The 21,887-nt window shown below is 47.3% G+C and overlaps 2 protein-coding genes across 4 annotated transcripts in view; one reads left to right on the forward strand and one right to left on the reverse strand.

Moving 5' to 3' along the window:
• The first annotated feature begins 228 nt into the window (after nt 1-228).
• Nucleotides 229-11,451, forward strand: CASP6 (caspase 6). Of its 3 annotated transcripts, XM_060186290.1 has the most exons (8): nt 229-341; nt 629-727; nt 3,267-3,309; nt 3,839-3,985; nt 5,059-5,135; nt 6,377-6,552; nt 8,868-9,027; nt 10,295-11,451. In XM_060186290.1, the coding sequence occupies exons 3-8, from the start codon at nt 3,269-3,271 to the stop codon at nt 10,528-10,530; spliced, it is 837 nt and encodes a 278-aa protein (XP_060042273.1). In that variant the 5' UTR covers nt 229-341; nt 629-727; nt 3,267-3,268; the 3' UTR covers nt 10,531-11,451. The 3 variants fall into 3 exon arrangements, with proteins under 3 accessions (XP_060042273.1, XP_007534552.2, XP_060042272.1); XM_007534490.3 differs by lacking the exon at nt 629-727 and having other exon boundaries at nt 265-341; XM_060186289.1 differs by lacking the exons at nt 229-341; nt 629-727 and adding an exon at nt 2,632-2,762.
• A 2,792-nt stretch (nt 11,452-14,243) lies between these two features.
• The window catches only part of MCUB (mitochondrial calcium uniporter dominant negative subunit beta), a 43,957-nt gene continuing 36,313 nt past the window's right edge, over nt 14,244-21,887 (reverse strand). The window contains exons 5-8 of the mRNA XM_060186288.1: nt 20,536-20,696; nt 17,295-17,498; nt 16,550-16,666; nt 14,244-14,467 (exon numbers count right to left, since the gene is read on the reverse strand). Coding sequence (XP_060042271.1) covers nt 14,390-14,467; nt 16,550-16,666; nt 17,295-17,498; nt 20,536-20,696 — 560 coding nt within the window. The 3' untranslated portion in view covers nt 14,244-14,389. The remainder of the gene's footprint in view (nt 14,468-16,549; nt 16,667-17,294; nt 17,499-20,535; nt 20,697-21,887) is intronic.

The raw sequence follows: 21,887 nt of genomic DNA on the forward strand, positions 1-21,887 counted from the left end.
CAGGTGGTGCCCTAAGACCTGGGTTCAAGCCCCTGATCCCCACCTGCAGGGGGAAAGCTTCAGGAGTAGTGAAGCTGGTCTGCAGGTACCTCTGTTAACCCCTCTCTGGCTCTCCCATTTTCCCTCTGGATTTCGCTGTCTCCAGACAATAAAACAAAGCTCCAGGGTCACCAGCCTCCAGCGCGCCCTCTGCAGGCGCCCCCGGGGAGGGGCGCTCTCCCGGGGCCGGGCCGCGTCTCCCGGCTGAGCCCTGGGCAGGAGGGAGGAGCAAGGGGCGGAGGCTGCGACCCCGTCTTCAGGAAGCAGCCGCGGGGAGCTCGGAGCCGGGGCTACGAGGGCTGGTGAGCGGCGCCCGGGGAGGGTGGGGGACGCTCGGCTGTGGGGAGCAGCTCAGCCCGCGGGGGGCTCGCCGCCGCCTCCTGATGGGCCCAGGGCGCCGAGCGAAGTTGGGGAGACCAGGCGCATCTGGGGTCCCCGGGAAAGGCGGGGGGGGGGGCCGAGCAGGGTCCCCTCTACCCTGGAGATAGATAGAGCCACTCCCTGGGGGTGCGGGGGTGGGTGCAGCCACCAGGGTCTCCAGCAGCCAGGAGACAACCCCTTCTCCCTATTTTATTTCACTTTCGATCAGCTTGCTGCTCAGTTCTGGCCGTTGGTGGTGCTGGAGAATCGAACCCGGGACCTGTTGCATGCAAGTGTATATCCCCAGCCCTTCGTCTTTAATGCCACGGTACTATGGCATGAGCGTGGAGATTGCTGTGCTCAACCAAGAACAGCTCGACGTCCCCCATCCCCCGGCTGCTTAGCAGAGAAACTTCTAGACAAAGCGCTGGAGCTCTCGCTGGGCGCTGGGTGTCCGCGCCTCCCGGGGTGGGAGTGTAACTGACCCATGATTACTCTGAAAATTCTAGCTAATAAATTCAGTGATCCCTTCCAGGAGAAAAGAGTTCTCTGGCATGCTTTTGACTTGTGGAAAGAGAACAGTGAAGGAATTTCCAGGTTCCCTAAATAATGCAGTGTGTCTCCTTACTTGCTTGGGGCTGAGTGACAGGGAGGACATGAAGCTGTAGTAGGAACTGGGTCTGTGCATCTCCCCTTGTAGGTGTATCACCAGGACTGCTGTCAGCCACAGAATTAGTCACAGAAGGAATGAGCAGCCAGAGGAAGTGGCAGAAATTAGAGCCGACGGCCACGTTTCAGCAGAGTGACCACCAGCACATTTCTGCCAAAATAATTATATTTTATCTCTGAGTGCAGTTTTGACAAATCTTTGGATGTTAAGATGTACTAGTCCCGCTAGAGAACTACTTTTCCACTTGATTCTGCGAACCATGCAGACAGCAGAAAATTTCCATCCATATCTTGACTGACCATTTAGATCTTTTACATACCTGAAATGGGTGGAGCAGACTGAAAGTGCTGTCTTTTGAGCAATTATATTATTTGCACTGATACAGGAAGCATACTGAATTGTTATTAACGGAGGCTGCCATTTTTGTAGCTCGCTGAATGTCCGTCGTGTTTTGTGTTTTTTGTAAAGACTGAGAGCATGGCACATATGTGACTTCAGTTCCATGTTGCTTTTCAGTCAGACAGAAAGGGAGAGAGGGAACAATTTTTCACTTCTGGATGTTTCTCATAGCATGAACCAAACTTCTATATAAAGAAAAACATGATTCCGTCTCATTCATTCACACACACACACACACGTATATGTGTATATATATAGTATAAACAGTAACTTACATTTTTTTATTTTAACTTTTACTTATTTTATTAATTGGGGAATTAATGTTTTACATTCAACAGTAAGTACAATAGTTTGTACATGCATAACATTCCCCAGTTTCCCATATAACAATACAACCCCCACTAGGTCCTCTGATTCCTTCTTGGGCCTGTATTCTCCCCACCCACCCACCCCAGAGTCTTTTACTTTGGTGGGATACGCCAGTTCCATTTCAGGTTCTACTTGTGTTTTCTTTTCTGATCTTGTTTTCCAACTTCTGCCTGAGAGTGAGATCATCCCATATTTATCATTCTGTTTCACTCAACATGATTTTTTTCAAGGTCCATCTAAGATCGGCTGAAAACGGTGAAGTCACCTTTTTTTACAGCTGAGTAGTATTCCATTGTGTATATAGACCACAACTTGCTCAGCCACTCATCTGTTGTTGGACATCTGGGTTGCTTCCAGGTTTTTGCTGCAAATTGTGCTGCTAAGAACATATGTGTACACAGATCTTTTTGGATGGGTGTGTTGGGTTCTTTAGGATCTATCCCCAGGAGAGGAATTGCAGGGTCATAGGGTAGGTCCATTTCTAGCCTTCTGAGAGTTCTCCAGACTGTTCTCCACAGAGGTTGGACCAATCTACATTCCCACCAGCAGTGTAGGAGGGTTCCTTTGATCCCACACCCTCTCCAGCATTTGCTGCTGTTACCTTTTCTGATGTCTGACATTCTCACAGGAGTGAAGTGTTATCTCATTGTTGTCTTGATTTGCATTTCTCTGACAATCAGAGACTTGGAGCATTTTTTTCATGTGTTTCTTGGCCTTTTGGATCTCTTCTGTTAGTTTCTTTTTTTTAATTAATTAATTTATTCCCTTTTGTTGCCCTTGTTTTATTGTTGTAGTTATTGATGTCATCGTTGTTGGATAGAACAGAAAGACATGGAGAGAGGAGGGGAAGACAGAGAGGGGGAGAGAAAGACAGACACCTGCAGACCTGCTTCACCACTTGCTTTCGAAACAACAGCTCCTGCAGGTGGGGAGCCAGGGGCTCAAACCAGGATCCTTGCTCATCATATTCTGTACACCACTGCCAGTCTTCTTAGAATGATCATGTTGAAACAATGTCCTTCTAGGCTGTTTTTGGCATGAACAGCTCAACACTGTCTTCCATGAGATTCCTGGCTGTCTGGCAGGGGAACAGTGTGGGGAGAGACAACAGAACTGTTGACTCCTGATTCCTTTGTCCTGATAAAGTAGTTTCCTTCACTATCCTTGTTTACATGCTCACAGATTTATTTTTATTTACTTATTTTACGTGAGCTCTACTCAGCTGTGGCTTATGGTGGTACAGGGGATTGAACCTGCAACTTTAGAGCCTCGGGCATGGAAGTCTCTTTGCATAACCATAATTTCCCTACTTCTCGGGGAGTTTTAAAACTATCCCAGAGGCAGAAGAGAAGTGGTAAGAGTTCTTGCTGTGTTTTTTTCCATAAGCTCGAGAAGACATTAACCAAAGCCAACTATTTTTTTTTAATAGGTATGGAACAGAACATGACAGAAACAGATGCCTTCTATAAAAGGTAAACATGAGTTTTCTGGGGTGCCCGTCACCATCCTATAGAAATGAAATTGGGAAGGGGGCTCAGTGGTGGCATGTCCAGCTAATCACAAGGACATTTGCAAGGATCCCAGTTGAAGTCCCCTGCTCCCCACCTACAGGACGGATGCATCTCTCTCCCTCTTTGTCTCCCCCCTCCTCTCTGTTTCTCTCTGTCCTATCCAATAAAATGCAAAAAATGGCCATCAGGTGCAGTGGATTTGTAGTGCCTGCACCAAGCCTCAGCAATAACCCTGGAGGCAAAAAAAAAAAAAATCAGGAAAGGGATGGGGTGGGGACTTCATTCAAGCCGCTGGGCTACGGAGGTACAGAGCGGGTGCTGGGCACCAATGTCCCAACATTTTCTCTGCCCACGTGATCATGAGGAAGCTCAGCTCTCCTGCTTACACCTGGTCTGACCTCTGTCTGCTCAGTGACCTTGGGCTCTTGGGCTTGGGAGCTGCCCCTGACTTTGGCTGCAAGTGACCGTGTTCTACGCTTGTCGTTGACAGAGAAATGTTCGACCCAGAAGAAAAATACAAAATGGACCACAAGAGGCGAGGGGTGGCTCTGATCTTCAATCATGAGAGGTTCTTCTGGCAGCTGACCCTGCCTGACAGGCGCGGCACCAGTGCAGACAGAGACAACCTTCAGCGCAGGTAGCCTGCCTGTCTGTCCCAGTGAAGAGCAGGACCAGCGGCCCCCGGGCTGTGTGTCACGGCTTGTCTCCTCTGATGGAGTGAAGGCACGAGAGTCTCACCCATGCTCGGTCTTCTGGGAACACTGAGTTTTCTTCCTAACCAGTTGCAAAAACTGTTCACAGGTCTTATTTGTACCATCCCCTTCCTTTTTATGGGGGGTGAGGGGGTACTCACAAATGGGTATAATTTCTCATCTCACCATGTCTGCAAAAACACTCTCACCCAGCCTAGGTCCTCCTCTGCCACCAGGCACCAGGACTTGAAAAATCTCCCGTCTTCTCCCCCCACCAGAATCCTTTACTTTGGCGCAACACACCAAACCCAGTCCAAGTTTAACTCTGTGTTTCCCCTTTCTGTTCTTTCTCAAATTATGTCCACGAGTAAGATCATCCCATCTTCATCCTCCTCTTTCTGGCTGATCTCACTTCACATGATTCCTTCAAGCTCCATCCAAGAGGAGGTGAAGAAGGTGACTTCACCATTTTTAACAGCTGAGCAGGATTCCATTGTGTACTTCAAAAACCACCACTTTCTCAGCCACTCATCTGTTGTTGGACACCTGGTTGCTTTCAGGTTTTGGCTATTACAATTTGTGTTGATGTAAACATAGGCATACACAGATCCCTTTGGATGGATGTGTTGGATTCCTTGGGATATATCCCCAGCTCTGTATGGTGGTGCTTGGAGTTGAACTGGGACTTTGAAGTCTCAGACATGAAAGTCTTTTCTGCAGAACTACTCTGCTATCCCCCGCCCCCAGGCCTTATTTGTAATGCGTAATTAGAAACGTAATCGCGCCGCCCTCCGTGATGCTCTGACAGGAGTCAGTTTGAAAAATTCTTCTAGGAACTGTGGTTCATCATTCTTGGTTTTTTTTGTCCCTCTCTGGCCCCGCCCCCAGAAGTCACTTCCTGTCAGGATGAATGTAGATTTCCCTGAGAAGTTGGAGGTGTGCCCAGCCTTAAATGGGGTGGGGACTTCATTCAGGCCACTAAACACAGGTCCTAACCCATGCTGTGCTTTACCTGCAGGCTGGCAGATCTGGGCTTTGAGGTAAAATGCTTCGATGACCTCAGAGCAGAGGCAATACTGCTCAAAATTCATGAGGGTGAGTGGCTTCCATTTTCCTGAAGGCATTATCTTCTGCCCCTTGCAAAGTAGCAGGGCTGGTGGGAACAGTCACAGGCTATATTTAGAAATGGATGCACAAGTCACCTTTGACTAAGATATGAATCTAAAGGCAGAGTTGAAAGTGCAGTTGTATGTCCCCAGAAAAAGGGTATGGTGGATGCAGCCCCAGATTTGTATGGATCACCATGTGGCTTAAACACAGTGTCTTTGCTGGCTCAGATTGACACTTATGGCCAGACAGACTTGATCTGGAAGTGGGGGTTGGGGAAGTCCCCACAATCTGGCAGTCCTTTTTTTGTGTGAGCAGGATGTGTCCAAGATCAAAGCAGCATTCCTCCATCCATGATGTCCCCCTTTGGTGCTGGGGATTGAACGCAAGGCCTAATATACCATGCTGAGGGCCTCCCTGGGTCAGGTTTTCATCTTTTTTTTTTTTTAATTATTATTGGATAGAGACATATTGAAAAGGGAGGGGGAGATAGGGAGAGAGAGACACCTGCAGTCCTGCTTCACCACTTATGAAGCTTCCCCCCTGCAGGTGGGGACCAAGGGCTTGAACCCGTGTCCTTGCACATTGTAATGTGTGCGTTTAACCAGGTGTGCCACTGCCTGGCTCCCTCATCCTTTTTTTAAAAAGTATTTATTTAGTTATTTATTCCCTTTTGTTGCCCTAGTTGTTTTCTTGTAGTAGTTATTATTATTGTCGTCATTGTTGGATAGGACAGAGAGAAATGGAGAGAGGAGGGGAAGACAGAGAGGGGGAGAGAAAGACAGACACCTGCAGACTTGCTTCACCACCTGTGAAGCGACTCCCCTGCAGGTGGGGAGCCGGGGGCTCGCACCGGGATCCTTACGCCGGTCCTTGTGCTTTGCGCCACCTGCGCTTAACCTGCTGCGCAACCAACCGACTCCCCCTCATCCTTTTTTTAAGAGGTGAAGGACAGGAGGCATTTGAGTGGGGAGGGCTCTGCATGGTGAGGCTGGCACTCTCCTGGATGAGCTATTTCCCAGTCCCTGTAACATCAGTCAGTTGGACCCACTGTTACTGTTTTAAGGATAGAAGAAAGAGAGCATTACTCTGGCACATGGCATGGAGATTCAGGGGATCCAACTCAGGATCTCATGCTTGAGAGTCCAGCTCTTTGTCCACTGCACCACCATGTTGTTATCTCTGTCGATAACAAGCGTTTCCCTTCCATTTCTGTGTGACTTTTCTAGTGTCAGCCTCTAGCCACGTGGATGCTGACTGCTTCCTGTGCGTCTTCCTGAGCCACGGTGAAGGCAACCATGTTTATGCCTACGATGCCAAGATTGAAATCCCCATGCTGACAAGCTTGTTCAAAGGAGACAAGTGTCAGAGCCTGGTTGGAAAACCCAAGATATTCATCATCCAGGTAGGGGTGGGGATGGGAGAATGGCAAAGTCCGTGGCCTTGTGCATCAGATTATCTCGAGACAACTGAGGAAGGAGCTCCTGCAGTAGCTGGAAAGGCTGTTTCTGCACCCTAGTTAATGAGTTCTGAGTAGTGGCAGTGCCTTCTCACTGGAAGAACAGGCTTTCAGAGTGTCTGACTGTGGTTCAAACTTGCGTAGCTCCTGAGATCATGGCCTGGGCTCAGCTGGGTGTCAGGAGGAGAAGATGTGTGCTGACTGAGGGGAGCTGGGTAGCTTGGGTGTGGTACGAGCAGGGGCACGGGGATACTGGAGGTGCGTGGGAAAGGGTGGGCTCAACTCATCTGTTCACTGGGCCTCTTAAACCAGGGGTGGGGAATCTTTGTTCTGCTGATTATGGACTATACAAAATTACCAACTTAAAAATGTTGCTGTGGGGAGTCAGGCGGTAGCGCAGCGGGTTAAGCACACATGGCGCAAAGTGCAAGGACCGGCGGAGGGATCCCGGTTCGAGCCCCCGGCTCCCCACCTGCAGGGGAGTCACTTCACAGGTGGTGAAGCAGGGCTTCAGGTGTCTATCTTTCTCTCTCCCCTGTCTTCCCCTCCTCTCTCCATTTCTGTCTGTCCTAGCTAACAATGACGACATCAATAATAACTACAACAACAAAAAACAACAAGGGCAAAAAAAGGGAAAATAAATAAAAAAAAGAAAGAAAAAATGTTGCTGTGGGGGGGCTGAGCAGTAGCCCAGAGGGTTAAGTGCACATGGCATGAAGTGCAAGGACTGGCCTAAGGATCCCACTTTGAGTCCTCTGACTCCCCACCTGCAGGGAGGTCGCTTCACAAGCGGTGAAGCAGGTCTGCAGGTGTCTTTCTCTCCTCTCTATCTTCCCCATTTCTCTCTGTCCTATCCAACAACAATAGCAGTAACAACAAGGGCAACAAAAATGGGGGGTGGGGTGGCCTCTAGGAGCAGTGGGTTTATAGTGCAGACACTGAGCCCCAGCGTAACCCTGGAAGCAAAAAAAAAGTTTCTGGGGGTGCACTCATAGATGATTGAACTTTCATGTCCCTCCTGCAGTTAGTGTTTTGGCAGAACCAGACCTAATTATTTCTCAGGCCATGTGTCCTCACACCCTTGCCTTAAAGCAATGTGCTGTCTCCTTCCTGCCAAACAGGGACAAGGTCTCCACCGCTATCTGGCACTAGAATGTTTCTCTCTGAAATCACCTGGTCTTGGAATGGGGGTCTGGGAATATTACTGTCCTTAAATTCTCTGGGAAAAACTTGTTTTTAGGTGAGACCAGAGTATTGCTCAACTCTCGCATGTGGTGGTGATGCAGGGGATTGAACCTGGGACTTCTAGGGTCTGTCTAGCAGGCAAGTTTTGTGCTCTGATGCTGAGGTATCTCCCTGGCCCTGGAAATTATTGGGAGCATTGCCCAGTTTTGAAAAAATTTTCCTGCAAAACCATTCTGAAAAGGATGTCCTACTTTTGGATAATGGATGAAAGTTTCAGAAAGAGACTTCTGTCTCTTTGAAAGTTTAGAACCATTTAGTCATTTCTGAATTGCTGGGTTGAGTGAGATCATAAAGAGTCCGCCTGAAGCTTGCTGGGCTGCCAGCCTACACACATGAGCAGGGGGATGGGAGTGTTCATACAACAGAATATTTTCTTGAGGTTTTGGAAGCAGGAGCCCCAGGCTACAGTGTCAGCAGAGTGGTTGCAGCCGAGACCTCCCTGCCAGGGTGGAGGTGCTGAACGGGGCCCTTCCTCTGAGTGTTGGTGCCCTTGTTCCTGCCTAGAGACCCCAGTCCACTGGGTCAGGCCCACCCTGGTGACACCCCCTTTACCCAGATCGCAAGTGCATTTGAGATGCTGGGGGGTGAGGGAGCACCTCCACTTATATTTGCAGCCCAGCATGGTCTTGAAGTAGAGATCTCTTTTGCCCCTTTGCATGAAATGGAAAGGATGGGACCTTACTTGAACATCCTTAGTCTTCTCAGGTCAGGGATGGTGTTCTGACCCTTGGGCATTCTGGAAGCATGTTCCCTGATTCAACAGAGACAGAAATCAAGAGGTGAGGAGAGAGAGAGACACCAGCATCACCGCTCATGAAGCTTTTCCCCCTGTAGGTGGGGACCAGGGGCTTGAACCTGGGCCCTTACATGAAGACGTGTGCACTTAACCCAGGTGCCACCAGCCTGGCAGCTTCTGGGCCAGCCCTGACCTGTGGCTTTTGCAGCTGCTGCAGATGAGAAGCCCCAGAGGTGGAAGCAGGGAGCTTCATCCAAGGGGGTCTTTTCTCATCTTGCAGGCCTGTCGGGGGACCCAGCACGACGTGCCCGTCCTTCCCCTGGATGTGGTGGATCATCAGAAAGGCATGCCAGAAGCCAACACCACCGAGGTGGACGCAGCCTCTGTGTACACGCTGCCTGCGGGAGCCGACTTCCTCATGTGCTACTCGGTGGCTGAAGGTGCGTGGGGTCTCCCTGGCAGAGGAGGAAGCCCCTGGCTCCCCACCTTCAGTGCAGAAGGAAGTGAACTCTGCCTATAAGTGCCCAGTACCTTGTAGACAGACCTGCCCGTTCAATTCCTCCAACTACCAGTGGGCCTCAAGGACCCTGGGTTTGAGCCTACCTGAAGGTGGTCTCTTTTTCTGTCAGCCCTATTAAATAAAAGCAGGGGAGGGGAGAAATGGCTGCTGAGAAAGGTGGATTCATAGTGCAAGCACAGGAAGAAAAAGAAGGAAGAAGAAAGAGATGGAACAGGAGGAAGAAGAAGGGGGGGGCGGATAGGGAGAAAGTACTGTGGGGATAGTTGTGGAGAGCTTTGCTGAAAAACAGTAAGTGCTAGGATAATAAGGGGCTGGGCGGTGGTACACCTGGTTAAGCGCACATGCTGCTATGCACAAGGATCCAGGTTCAAGCCCCTGGCTCTCCACCTGCAGAGGGGAAGCTTCATGAGTGGTGAAGCATGTCTGTAGGTGTTTCTCTCCCTTTCTATTTCCTCTCCACCTGGCCCCAGCCTTTCACTCTTTATGGGCGTAGGGCTGCTTCACTGTACATGGAGTTTCACATATGCCCAGGGTCTGGGTGTATGTTCAGTTACCTGGAGCAACCCCTGAAAATAAAATTTTCCTTTTTTTTTTTTTTTTAACCAGAGCACTGCTCAACTCTGGCCCAGGGTCCTCTGTTGCGTTAGACAGGAGAGTCTGTTATGCTACCAGTGACCTTCTCCTTGGCCCGGTTTTGGTCTTTCTTCCTAATTAACATCTCTCAAAAGTTCCTGGCTAGACACACCAGTTTTTGCTCCTGTGGTTTAGCCATTTCAAGGTTTCCTTTCAAATCTGTAATCTCGGATGATTAAATTACAGAGTTAGCCTTTACCCACTGGTGTTTAACGGACATTCGAGTCTCAGAGGACAACATAATCTGACGTTGTGTTTGTTGTAAAATGAACATCCCAGTGCATCCATGTACCAGTTTGCTGGGATTTTCTCAAGTTTATTGATGACCTAGTTCATCTGTTTTCAGTCTGTATAGATGTTCTGTGTCCTTGTCTATCTAGTTCTTTCTCCTGGGAAAATTATTCCACTGTGACTGTAGGTGGCCCTGTAATCCACATGTAACTGTCCTGTTACCGTAGCAGCGGCACTTGGCTGGTTCTTACTCCATTTTGAGCTGGGAGGGTGTGTTTCTCAGCCACCACCCAACTCTCTCTCTCTCTTTCTCTCTCTCTCAGGGTACTATTCTCACCGGGAAACAGTGCATGGGTCTTGGTACATCCAGGACCTGTGTGAGATGCTGGCCAGGTACGGCTCCTCCCTTGAGTTCACCGAGCTGCTCACGTTGGTCAACAGGAAGGTGTCTCAGCGCCGAGTGGACCTCTGCAAAGACCTCAGCGCCATCGGGAAGAAGCAGGTGCCCTGTTTTGCCTCGATGCTAACAAAGAAGCTGCATTTCTTTCCAAAGTCTTAAGCAATAAGATCAATCTTCTCTTATGGATCTTCAAAGATCATTTTCCTCCTTGAGAAGGCAGGATCACTAGGGTTGTGAAGCTTGTAGGACAACTGCTTTGAGGAAAACAACAACAAAACCCCCACAAAACTTCATCCTGTATAGGGTTTTAGAGATTTAGAAAAGATATGGGGCCGGGCAGTGGCGCACCTGGTTAAGTGATTACAGTACAGTGCACAAGGACCTGGATTCATGTCCCCGGTCCCCACCTGCAGGGGAAGGCTGCAGGTGTCCTTTCTCAATTTCTCTGTATCTCTGTCTAGTAATAAATTTTTTTTCCTCCAGAGTTATCACTGGACTTAGTGCCAGCACTACAAAGCCACTGCTCTTGACAGCCATTTCTTCCATTTTATTGGACAAGACAGAGAGAAATTGAGAGGGGAGATAGGTAGATAAATAGTGTGGGGGGGGAGAGAGAGACAGGCACCTGCAGACCTGCTTCACCACTTGTGAGGCGACTCCCTGCAGTTGGGGAGCTGGGGGCTCAAACCTGGATGCTTGCATCAGTCCTTGCACTTAGTACTATGTGCACTTTATACCAGGTGTGCCACCACATAAAAAATATTTTTTAAAAAGAAAAGTTGTCCTCAGGGAATTACTATAAAAAGCCACAGCATTGGGCTGGCAAAACAGCTCACGGCCCAATGTCCAGCCCCGTCTTCACCACACTGAAGGAAGCTTTGTCTTTCCCTGTCTGAAAAAGTTGACTTAAAGCAGTAAAAAAATAATCCACGGCATTTTTAATACTTGATTTCTACAGGTTCTTCTAGATCTCTGACTGATTAAACTTGCATTTTGTGCAATTTTTTTTATAAATGTTTATAATGGTTTCAAAAACCTTGAAAATCAACATTTTCCTTAATAAAATATTTGGAAATCATACTCATTTCTGTAATTTATACTAGACGTGGTCTATTTGGAGACATAAACCCTAGTTAATCAACATATATTTTCTATAGAAATTTAACTTTATATCCAATAAAAGAACAGAGAAACTGAAATGGGAGGGGAAGATAGAGATACCTGCAGTCCTGCTTCACCACTTGTGAAGCTTCCCCCCCTCCCCCCGCAGGTGGGGGATCAGAAGCTTGAACTCAAGCCCTTCCACACTGTACTAGTATGTCACCACCTGGCCCACTTTTCAAATAGAGCTCTAGGGTAATTGCTGGGCTTGGTGGTGGCACTATGAATCCACTATTCCTGGCGGTCATTTTTTCCTTTTTATTGGATAGGACAGAGAAATTGAGAGGGGAGGGGAAGAGGGAGAGAGAAAGACAAGACACTTGCAGACCTGCCTCACCTCTCAAGAAGCTGGCCCACTGGAGGAGGGGAGCGGGGGCTTGAACCTGGATCCTTGTGCTGGTCCTTGTGCTTAGTACTAAGTGCGCTTAACCGTGTGTCCTACTGCCCAGCCCCTAGAGTACACACTTTACCCACTTTACCTAGCACAAGCAGGTCTTCCCTGTAGGTGGGAAGCTAGGGGCTTGAACCCGGGCCCTTGCTCTTAGTACTTACTATGTGTGCTTGCTTAACCGAGTGCACTACTGCCTGGCCTCGGAACTTCAATTCTTATGAAAGGTGACTGATTCGGAGGAATGTTCTGTTAATAACCTGTATGGTTAAAGGTGTGGCTTTGAGGACAGTCTTGTACTTGTTTAAAACCCCCACTGACACATTCTGCTTCAGATGCTATAGAGAAAAGGGTGAGAGAGCTCACCTGGAAAGACACCTGGGAAGACACCGTAGTAGGGAAGCTGGTGTCTTTCCCTCTGGGTGTCTACCTGAAAATGTCAGCTCTAAGCAGTGAAGCCCCAATGGTGACCAAAACATAACTGAATAAACACTAGTGGTGTGGTGGAAGGTTTATTATACCTTGTTTGAAAGGGCAGCTGAGGCCTGTCTGTCCCCTGAGGACTGTTAACTTAGCTCCACTATAAAATGATTCCAAAGGGGCCGGTTGATGGTACACCTGGTCGAGCATAAGGACACAGGTTCAAGCCCTCACTCCCTGTCTGTAAGGGAAGCTTTATGAGTGGTGAAGTAGGGCTGTAGGTCTTTGTCTCTCTATCTCCCCCTTCCTCTCAAGTTCTGGCTGTCTCTATCCAGTAAATAAAAGATTAATTTAAAAAAAAAAAAATCTCTTTGTAAAATAAAATTGGGCCAGTTGGTGGCACACCTGGTTGAGAGTATACATTCCAATGCCCCAGAACCCAAGTTCAAGCCCCTGGTCCCCACCTGCAGGGGGATAGCTTTGTAAGTGGTGAAGCAGGGCTGCGGGTGTCTCTCTGTCTCTTTCCCTCTCTATCACCCCCTTCCCTCTCAATTTCTGGTTGTCTCTAACCAATAAATAAAGATTGAAAATAAAATTATTCCAAACAAATCATTTGATAGACTATAACACCAAGCAAGCTATTATGCCGGTCTCAATCAATCTTTAAGGGATCCCTGTTATTAAATGTGCCTGAGTTATTAATGCTTTGGCTTCTCTTCACTGAAAAGAAGCTCCTTGGTTTCTAGTGAACATTGGCCCTCAAGGCAAAGATGATACAATGATTACCTAAGAGAACTTAGCACTGTTGTGTCTGAAAAAGCACTAAGTTAGAAAAAAAATAGATAACCCATCATTCCTTAAATGCCATCATCTTAATAGAATCCTTGTTTAGGTAGAATAACATCTGTGCTGTGAGCAAGTTCACTTCTTCAGCCTCCATTTCCTTATTGATGGGATTAAAACTATTTTTGTTTTCTTCTAGAGTTAACTGGGCTCACCTGCACTACTAATCCACTGCTGGGGGTGGCCATTTTTTATCCCCCATTTTATTGGATAGGACGGAGAAATTGAGGGAGGAGGAACAGATAGATAGAGTGAAAGACACCTGCAGATCTGCTTCACCGTTTGTGAACTGCCCCCCACCCCCCACCCCCCCACCTGAAGGTGGGGACCAGGGGCTCAAACCTGGATCCTTGTGCTTAGTACTATGTGCACTTAACTGAATGCTCCATCTCCCAGTCCCCAAAATATGTATTATTTCATTAAGAGTACCTGGATGCTTGAATGAAACATCTGCATGGCTTTAAGTACTAAGAGGAAGCTCTTCAAAAGACAGTCATACCTAGTAATCTTTAAGAATAGCAGTAAGTCGCGGGAGTCGGGCGGTAGTGCAGTGGGTTAAGCGCACGTGGTGCAAAGTGCAAGAACTGGCATATGGATCCTGGTTCGAGCCCCCGGCTCCTCACCTGCAGGGGAGTCGCTTCACAGGCGGGGAAGCAGGTCTGCAGGTGTCTATCTTTCTCTCATCCTCTCTGTCCTCCCCTCCTCTCTCCATTTCTCTCTATCCTATATAACAACGACAACATCAACAACAATAACTACAACAATAAAACAAGGGCAACAAAAGGGAATAAATAAATAAAGATTGAAAAAAAAGAATAGCAGTAAGTCATTGCACAATGAGTCTAAGGGCAGTGAATGAATGAATGAATGAATGAATGAATGAATGAATGAATGAATGAGAGTACTCACTGAATGGCTCACCTCCAGGGTGTGCAGGACAGGCCAGTGGATGAGATCCTCACTTAAGCACCGAAGCCCACATCCAGGCTCTTTATAGCTTAAAGCGCAAGCCACACAAATCCAACAACTCCACTTAAGTGCCTCAAAGAATACCTCTTGCTTAGTAAGCATTTTTTTCTTTTAATTAATAAAACCGAGATCAAAACTGCACAAAGCAAATGAAATACAGGATTCAAAAAGTTCCAGTTCCCAAGGGGCAGAACCTGGATGTCAGGGGGCAAACTCTTACTTTGAGAGCCAGAGGCTTCAGTTCTTGTCCTCCAGTTCCCTGGTCAGCACCTGGAGGGAGAGGGAGTGGCGGACCCTCCGGAGGGAATCCGTAGCCTGTGGTGGGAGGACACAGAAGGGTCATCAGAGTGTGGAAGCCGTCACTGTCTCTGGGATTCCGCAAAGCAGTGTCCCAGTGGCAAACAGCTGAACTATTTCAATTTCTATAGATCTTTTTTATTTTATTGCCAACAGGGTTATTGCTGAGGTTCACTGCCAGAACTGTGAATCCACTGCTCCAGATGGCCATATTCCCCCCACTATCCCCCCACTTTTTTCCCTCTTTCTTTTATGTGCTAGGACAGGGAAATTGAGAGAGGGGATAGAGAAAGGCTCCTGCATAACCACGTTACTGTCTTCCCATCTGCTGTTAAAAAGCTTAAAATTCCTTTTTTCTGGGGAGATGATGTCATGGCTGGAAAAAGGACCAGAAAGCTGGATCAGGGAAGAGAGTATGGATGGACCTGTCAACGCCCATATTCAGCAGGGAAGCAATTACAGAAGCCAGACCTTCCACCTTCTGCATCCCACAATGACCCTGGGTCCATACTCCCAGAGGGATAAAGAACAGGAAAGTTATCAGGGGAGGGAGGGGATGGGATATGGAGATCTGGTGGTGGGAATTGTGTGGAGTTGTACCACTCTTATCCTTTGTTTTTTTGTCAGTGTTTCCTTTTTATAAATGAAAAAATTTTTTAATTCCTTTTTTCTTTTTTTTTAAAGATTTTATTTATTTATGAGAAAGACAGGAGGAGAAAGAACCAGACATCACTCCGGCACATGTGCTGCCGGGGACCGAACTCAGAACCTCATGTTTGAGAGTCCAAAGCTTTATCACTGCGCCACCTCCCGGACCACTAAAAAAAATCCTTTTTTCTTAAATGATCTTTATTTATTGGACAGCCAGCCAGAAATTGAGAGGGAAGGAAGAAATAGGGAGAGAGAGACAGAGAGAGACCTGCAGCCCTGCTTCACCACTTGCAAAGCTTTACCCTACAGGCAGGGACCGAGGCTTCGGTGTTCGCTTTCATAAAACACTGACAGCTACAAAGCCACAATCAATCTTGATGTTTTTTTTTTCCAAGTGTACTTCATGAAGTGAAAGTTTTCAACAGCAGTCTACTTTACCTCAAGAGTCATTTAAAACATACCCCCACATCTACAATTGATCTTGATGATGGGTTTTAAAAATAAAAAAATACTCATTTAGTAAAATGAAAGTTTTCCATATAAAATCTGTCTGTTTTAGTCAGTCAAGACACTTACACATGCATTCAAAGAAGGAGAAATGAGTAGCAGGCATGCCTCTGCACTGAACAAACAACCACTTCAAAGTTCTGCTCTAGGGAGTCAGGCAGTAGCACAGCGGGTTAAACTCATGTGGCACAAAGGGCAAAGACTGGCATATGGATCCCGGTTCGAGCCCCCGGCTCCCCACCTGCAGGGGAGTCGCTTCCCAGGCGGTGAAGCAGGTCTGCAGGTGTCTGTCTTTCTCTCCTCCTCTCTGTCTTCCCCTCCTCTCTCCATATCTCTCTGTCCTATCCAACAACGACGACATCAGTAACAGCAATTACAACAATATAAAACAACAAGGGCAACAAAAGGGAAAACATAGATAAAGTTTTGCTCTGATTCAGGACCAAAATTCAGCCAGCTTAGTGGGTTGTCAGGAAAGTAGTGATGTTGTCTTTACGCAGAAAAAAAGGAAAAGGAGAGCCGGGGGTTGGTACACCTGGTTAGGCACACAGAGTGCAAAGCACAAGGATCCAGTTTTGAGCCTCCACTTTCCACTTGCAGGGAGCAGTGAAGCAGGTCTGCAGGTATGTCTCTGCCTCTCTCCCTATCTCCTCTTCCTCTTCCTCTCTCAATTGCTCTGTCCTATCTAATAAAATTGAAAAAAAAAAGCCCACTAGAAGCAGTGCATTTGTAGTGCTGGCACCAAATCCCAGCAATCACCCTGGAGGCAAAAGAAAGAAAGAAAGAAAGAAAGAAAGAAAGAAAGAAAGAAAGAAAGAAAGGCAGAGAAAAAAAGGAAAAATACATCATGACTTCCTCTACAACTCAGTATTTCCCTGAGACCAAGTTCTGAGTCCCCTAAACAAGACGTGGATGTAAGATGCTGTGTTTGTGACAAGCTACCTTAGCGAGATCTTCTTTTAGCTTGTTGTACTGTGCCACATCAAAATGCTGTTTCTTGGATTTCTTGTGGAAGAAGTGAAGAAACTGCCGCCTCTGGACCGTCGAGTAAGTATAGTTCTTAGGAGGGGGAAGAAAATCATGTTTTTAGTAAAAGAAATACCCTCACAAGAAACGTAGTTTCTCATGAGAGAATATTCACAGTCCCCACCAGTGCAAGTGTAAGGTCCCATGCACACACATGAGAGAAGCATTTAGTCTGGTCTGCTCTGGGGTGAGCTGCTCCCTCTGGAAGCCAGCATGCTGGACCAGAAGAAACCACGGACATTCTGGACAAAAATGACTTTCAAAGTAAAGGTAAAGTCACCAAGTGATTTCCAGGTCAAAGCCCACTGGATGTGTGGTGAGGGCACAGAGAATGGTGTGTTTCCCACAAGAGGAACTTTTTTTTTTTTTGCTTCCAGGGTTATTTCTGGGGCTTGGTGCCTGCACTACAAACCCACTACTCCTGGAGGCCATTTCCCCCCATTTTTGTTGCCCTTATTGTTGTTGGACAGGACAGAGGGAAATTGAGAGAGGAGGGGGAGACAGAAAGGGGGAGAGAAAGATAGACACCTGCAAACCTGCATCACCGCCTGTGAAGCGACTGCCCTGCAGGTGGGGAGCTGGGGGCTCAAACTGGGATCCTTAGGTCAGATTTCTTTGCTAAACATGTTTCAACTTTGCTTTCTCCTGGGAAAGGACTCACCTGGCGAGTGATTATAAAGTATGCAAAGAAGACCATGGAGTTTGCAACTGTGATGAAGTATGTCACCGGCTCCATGATGTCCCAGGAGTACACCCACCAGGTGAGCCAGGCCAGGGCCCCGCCCTGCACCGACAGCAGTGCCAGCCCTGCCCACAGGAGTCCGCTGGTGGTGGCTTTGGAGCGTGCTTCAATTCGAGCTTTCATCTGGGGGGGAGGGAGGTATGGAGAGGAAATGACTTAAGTTTTGCAGGGCAGCAGTATAAAACCCGCCCCAGGATGGAACAAAAGCAAAGCCATGCACATATGCACTTGTTCCAAGAAGTCTGATTTGTAAATTAAAAAAGGAACAAGGAAACAGATAAAGCATATGTGTGAGTGAGTATGCTCTAGTCTCTCCTTGATCTTTTGTTGGAGGAAGAAGGGAATCCCACCTCCTGTGGAACAACTGTCAACAACACACAACTATCTACACCACAGTCCAGACCTCAGAAGTCATCCTCTAGAACCCGACTAAAGGTACAAGCCTTGTCTCCCTGGAGCAGCAATTCTACTTCTGGGCATTCACCTGACAGGGGCTCTGCACATTCTTTATATATATTTGTATATTTATTCCTATTTGTTGTCCTTGCTGTTTTTATTATTGTAGTTATTGTTGTTATTGATGTCATTGTTGTTGAATAAGACAGAAATGGAGAGAAGAGGCGAAGACAGAGAGGGAGAGAGAAAGATAGACACCTGCAGACCTGCTTCACCGCTTCACCTACTTCACCTACTGACTCCCCTACAGGTGGGGAGCCGGGGGCTCAAACCAGGATCCTTATGCTGGTCCTTCTGCTTTGTGCCATGTGCACTTAACCCACTGCACTACCGCCCGACTCCTTTGCTCTGCACATTCTATCTTACAGATTCACACTGACAGGCCTCTATTGACTGCCATCTCCAGCAAGCATAGAAAAACATATGTCATGGGGGCCAGGTGGTGGCACACCTGGTTCGAGCCCCGGGTCCCTACCTACAAGGGGTGGGGGGAGAAGTTTTGTGAGTGGTGAAGCAGGGATTCAGGTATCTATATCTTTCTGTCTCTATCTCTATCTCCCCTTTCCCTCCTGATTTCTGGCTACTTCCATCTAATAAATAAAGATAATAAAGAAAAGAAAGACAAACATGTCATGACTTTTCCAACAACCCTATAGAAATGCAGCAGGAATAGAGAAGCTCTCCATGTGCCAACAGGAGATTTTTTCAGAAACTCTGAGGAGAGTTGTGCACCCATTTCTGAAAAGGGGAACAAAGTCCAATGTGTTTGATATCTGTGTGCAGGAAGAGGAAGCCTGTAGGGACCCTCAGGTTATGTGGGGTTATGGGAAGCCGGGAGACTCTGGGAGAGAGACTTTGCTTTCTGTTAGGTCTGTTATCTCCATTCTCACATTTCAGTGCACCCATTCAGTTCATTACCAGTTGTTTTTTTTTAAATTTATTTTCCCTTTTGTTGCCCTTGTCGTTTTTCAGTGTTGTAGTTGTTATTGTTGTTATTGATGTTGTCGTTGTTAGACAGAACAGAGAGAAATGGAGAGAGGAGGGGAAGACAGAAGGGGGAGAGAAAGACAGACACCTGCAGACCTGCCCGCCTGTGTAGCAACTCCCTTGCAGGTGGGGAGCCAGGGGCTCGAACCGGGATACTTTTGCCAGTCCTTGTGCTTCGCAGCACGTGCGCTTAACCCACTGCACTACCGCCTGACTCCCCATTACCAGCTTTTAATAGTATAGTTAAGTGGGGGCTGGGTGGTGGTGGTACAAGGATCTGGGTTCAAGTCCCTAGTCTCCACCTGAAGGGGCGAGGCTTCATGAGTAGTGAGGCAAGGCTGCAGGTATTTCTTGATCTTTCCCTCTTCCCCCTCTCCCCCCTATTTCTCTATCATAATAGAAAATTAAAAGTTAGGTGACCTGGGAACTGGGACAGTGGATAAAGAGTTGAACCTTCAAACAGGGATGCTCTGGTTCTCTGATTATTTAAAAAATAAATCTGCAAAGATCAAGTTAAAAAAAAAATTAAAATGTGGTTCTAGGGTTGATGAAATAGCGCATTTAGATGGTGTGAGGTGTTGCCATGTATGAGACCCAGGTCAAACCCAGCTCCCAGAGACATCACGGCCCAGCCTGAGGACCAGGCAGGCTAGAGTGAGGTGGCCAATCTCCAGTGCAGCCTCCTGAGTTTGGGATCAGGTTCCACCTGCCATCAGCTATAGCCATTGGGGGATCTATGGTCCTCATCCTCGGCTGAAGAAAAGGCTGGGGACACAGCACCATGGTCCTGCCCGAGGCTCTGAGGTCCCCTGTTCATTCCCCAGCACCACCATTACTGGTCCCTGTTCGGGCGCCACCATGTGGGTATTGCCGGACATGGCGGGCAGGAACCCAGACCAGTTTGGAGTAATTCTGTGGAAAAACGCATGTGAAACCCCTTCCCATGGTCAAAGGGGGTCAGGCCCTTTCCAAATTTTATCAAGTGGGTCTTTCCATTTGATCTTAATAGCTGGAAGGGTGGGTGGTGTTTGCCAATGAAGAATAATAGAAAGTAGGTCCGAGTTTTTGTAAATATTAAAGAGATTTAATGTAGTTAAGGCTTTTGCCAGCTGGATATTGGGGGTACATTTCCCCTTTCTCTTTATTTAATTGAGCCTTAAGGGATTTATGGGCCCTCTCGACAATGCCTTGTCCCTGTGGATTATATGGAATGTCTGTAGTATGAGTAATGTTCCAGAGGGAACAAAAATCTTTAAATTATTTGCTGGTAAAAGCAGTCCTATTGTCAGTTTTAAGTTGAAGATGTACACCCATTACAGTAAAACAGGAGAGCATATGGCTTATAAGCTTTTTTGAGCTTTCTCCCATCTGAGCTGTAGCCCACATAAACTTAGAGAAGGTATCAATTGAGACAAACACATATTTTTGTTTGCCAAAGTTGGGTATGTGGGTGACATCAATTTGCCAAAGAGCATTGGCTTTTAAGCCTCGGGGGTTAACACCAAGAGTTTGAATAGCAGGTGCTTTGATTAGACCTGCACACCATCAGCCATAACTGAGCAGGGCTCTAGTCTCTCTCTTATTAGAATAAATAATAAATAAATGTATAAATAACAGAGTGGTGACAGTCCCAGCCTCAGGGGCCCCCTGAGAGGATGAAGGGAGGAGGTGAGTGGGGGTCACGTCTATAGGAGGCTCACCGAGGGTGTTTCCTCACCTGTTCCAAGGGCAACAGCTGCCTCTTCAGGTGGCTGATTCTCTCCAACAGGTGCCGCTCCTGCCTCTTCTGCAGCTCTTCCAAGTGCATGGCCATGAACAGCCGGTGCACCAAGTACTTCACCTTCTCCATCTCGACCGTCTGCTCACCACTGGGTTTTGCTAAGACACAAGACAAACAGGAGGTGGTCACCATATCAGTCCCTGCAGGGTCCCCAGGGCAGGGATTCATCGGTGTCCCGGGGCCAGCTGCTTGGAAGCTCCCCACTAGCCAGCTCTCCTAGCCTGCTTGACAGGCACTTTATCCTCCTGTAAAATGAGTTTTGCTGTTTTGCCAAAAAGCCTTGTGCAGGAAGTTTAAGGGGAGTCCCTGTCCTCTAGAGGAATCTGAGGATACTGTGCCTCAACTTTAAACACCTGAGTTCAGCTAAGACATCCTCTGCCCCACCCCCAAACTCATCTATCCCAATAGGTATCTCCCTGGGAGATACACAGCAGTAGATACACACCTGACTTGTATGCCTGGTGCCCCAGAGGCTCCAGGTTCAAGCCCTAGCAACACCATGAGACAAAGCTGAGCAGTGTACTGTCTGGTCAGTTTCGTGAAAAAATATATATCTATATATCTGTGTATATATATATATATTTTAATTGCCACCAGGCTGGGGTTCAGTGCCATCACTATGAAATCACTTCTGTCAGAAGCCATTCTTTTTTTTTTTTTCTTTTTGACAGGACAGGGAGAAACTGAGAAGGGAGGGAGAGACAAAGAGGGAGAGATAAAGACAGACACCTGCAGGCCTGCTTCACCATTTGTCAAGCGTCCCTTCTGCAGGTAGAGATCTAGGGCTCAAATCTGGATCCTTGCACATGGTAACCTGTGCTTAACCATGTATGCCATCACCTGGCCCCTGAAAAATGTATATTTTTAACAAAAGAAAAATGAGGGGCTGGGTGGTAGCATTCCCAGTAGAGTACACCATATAGGAGGTTACCATACAGGAGGACCTGGGTCAAGCCCCCACTACAGAGGGGGACACTTCACAAGTGGTGGAGCAGTGTTGTAGCTGTCTCTTTTTTCCTCTCTCCTCCTCATTCCTATTTCTCTGTCTCTATCAAAATGAAAGAAAAATTAATATATACATACACACACATATATATATTTATATATCACCAGGAATACTAGTTATTGTGAAGGCACTGAACCTCAATGATAAGACCTTGGTGACAAAAAAAAAAATCCTCTTATGAAACACAGGAGGAAAGCTGGTGTAAAGCACATACACACAGTGTGGCTATATGTCTGAGTGCTTTCTTTCCTCTTTTTTTTTTTTTTGCCTCTAGGGTTATTGC

The sequence above is a fragment of the Erinaceus europaeus genome, chromosome 2 (genome assembly GCF_950295315.1).
Source record: "Erinaceus europaeus chromosome 2, mEriEur2.1, whole genome shotgun sequence".
Taxonomy (NCBI): domain Eukaryota; kingdom Metazoa; phylum Chordata; class Mammalia; order Eulipotyphla; family Erinaceidae; genus Erinaceus; species Erinaceus europaeus.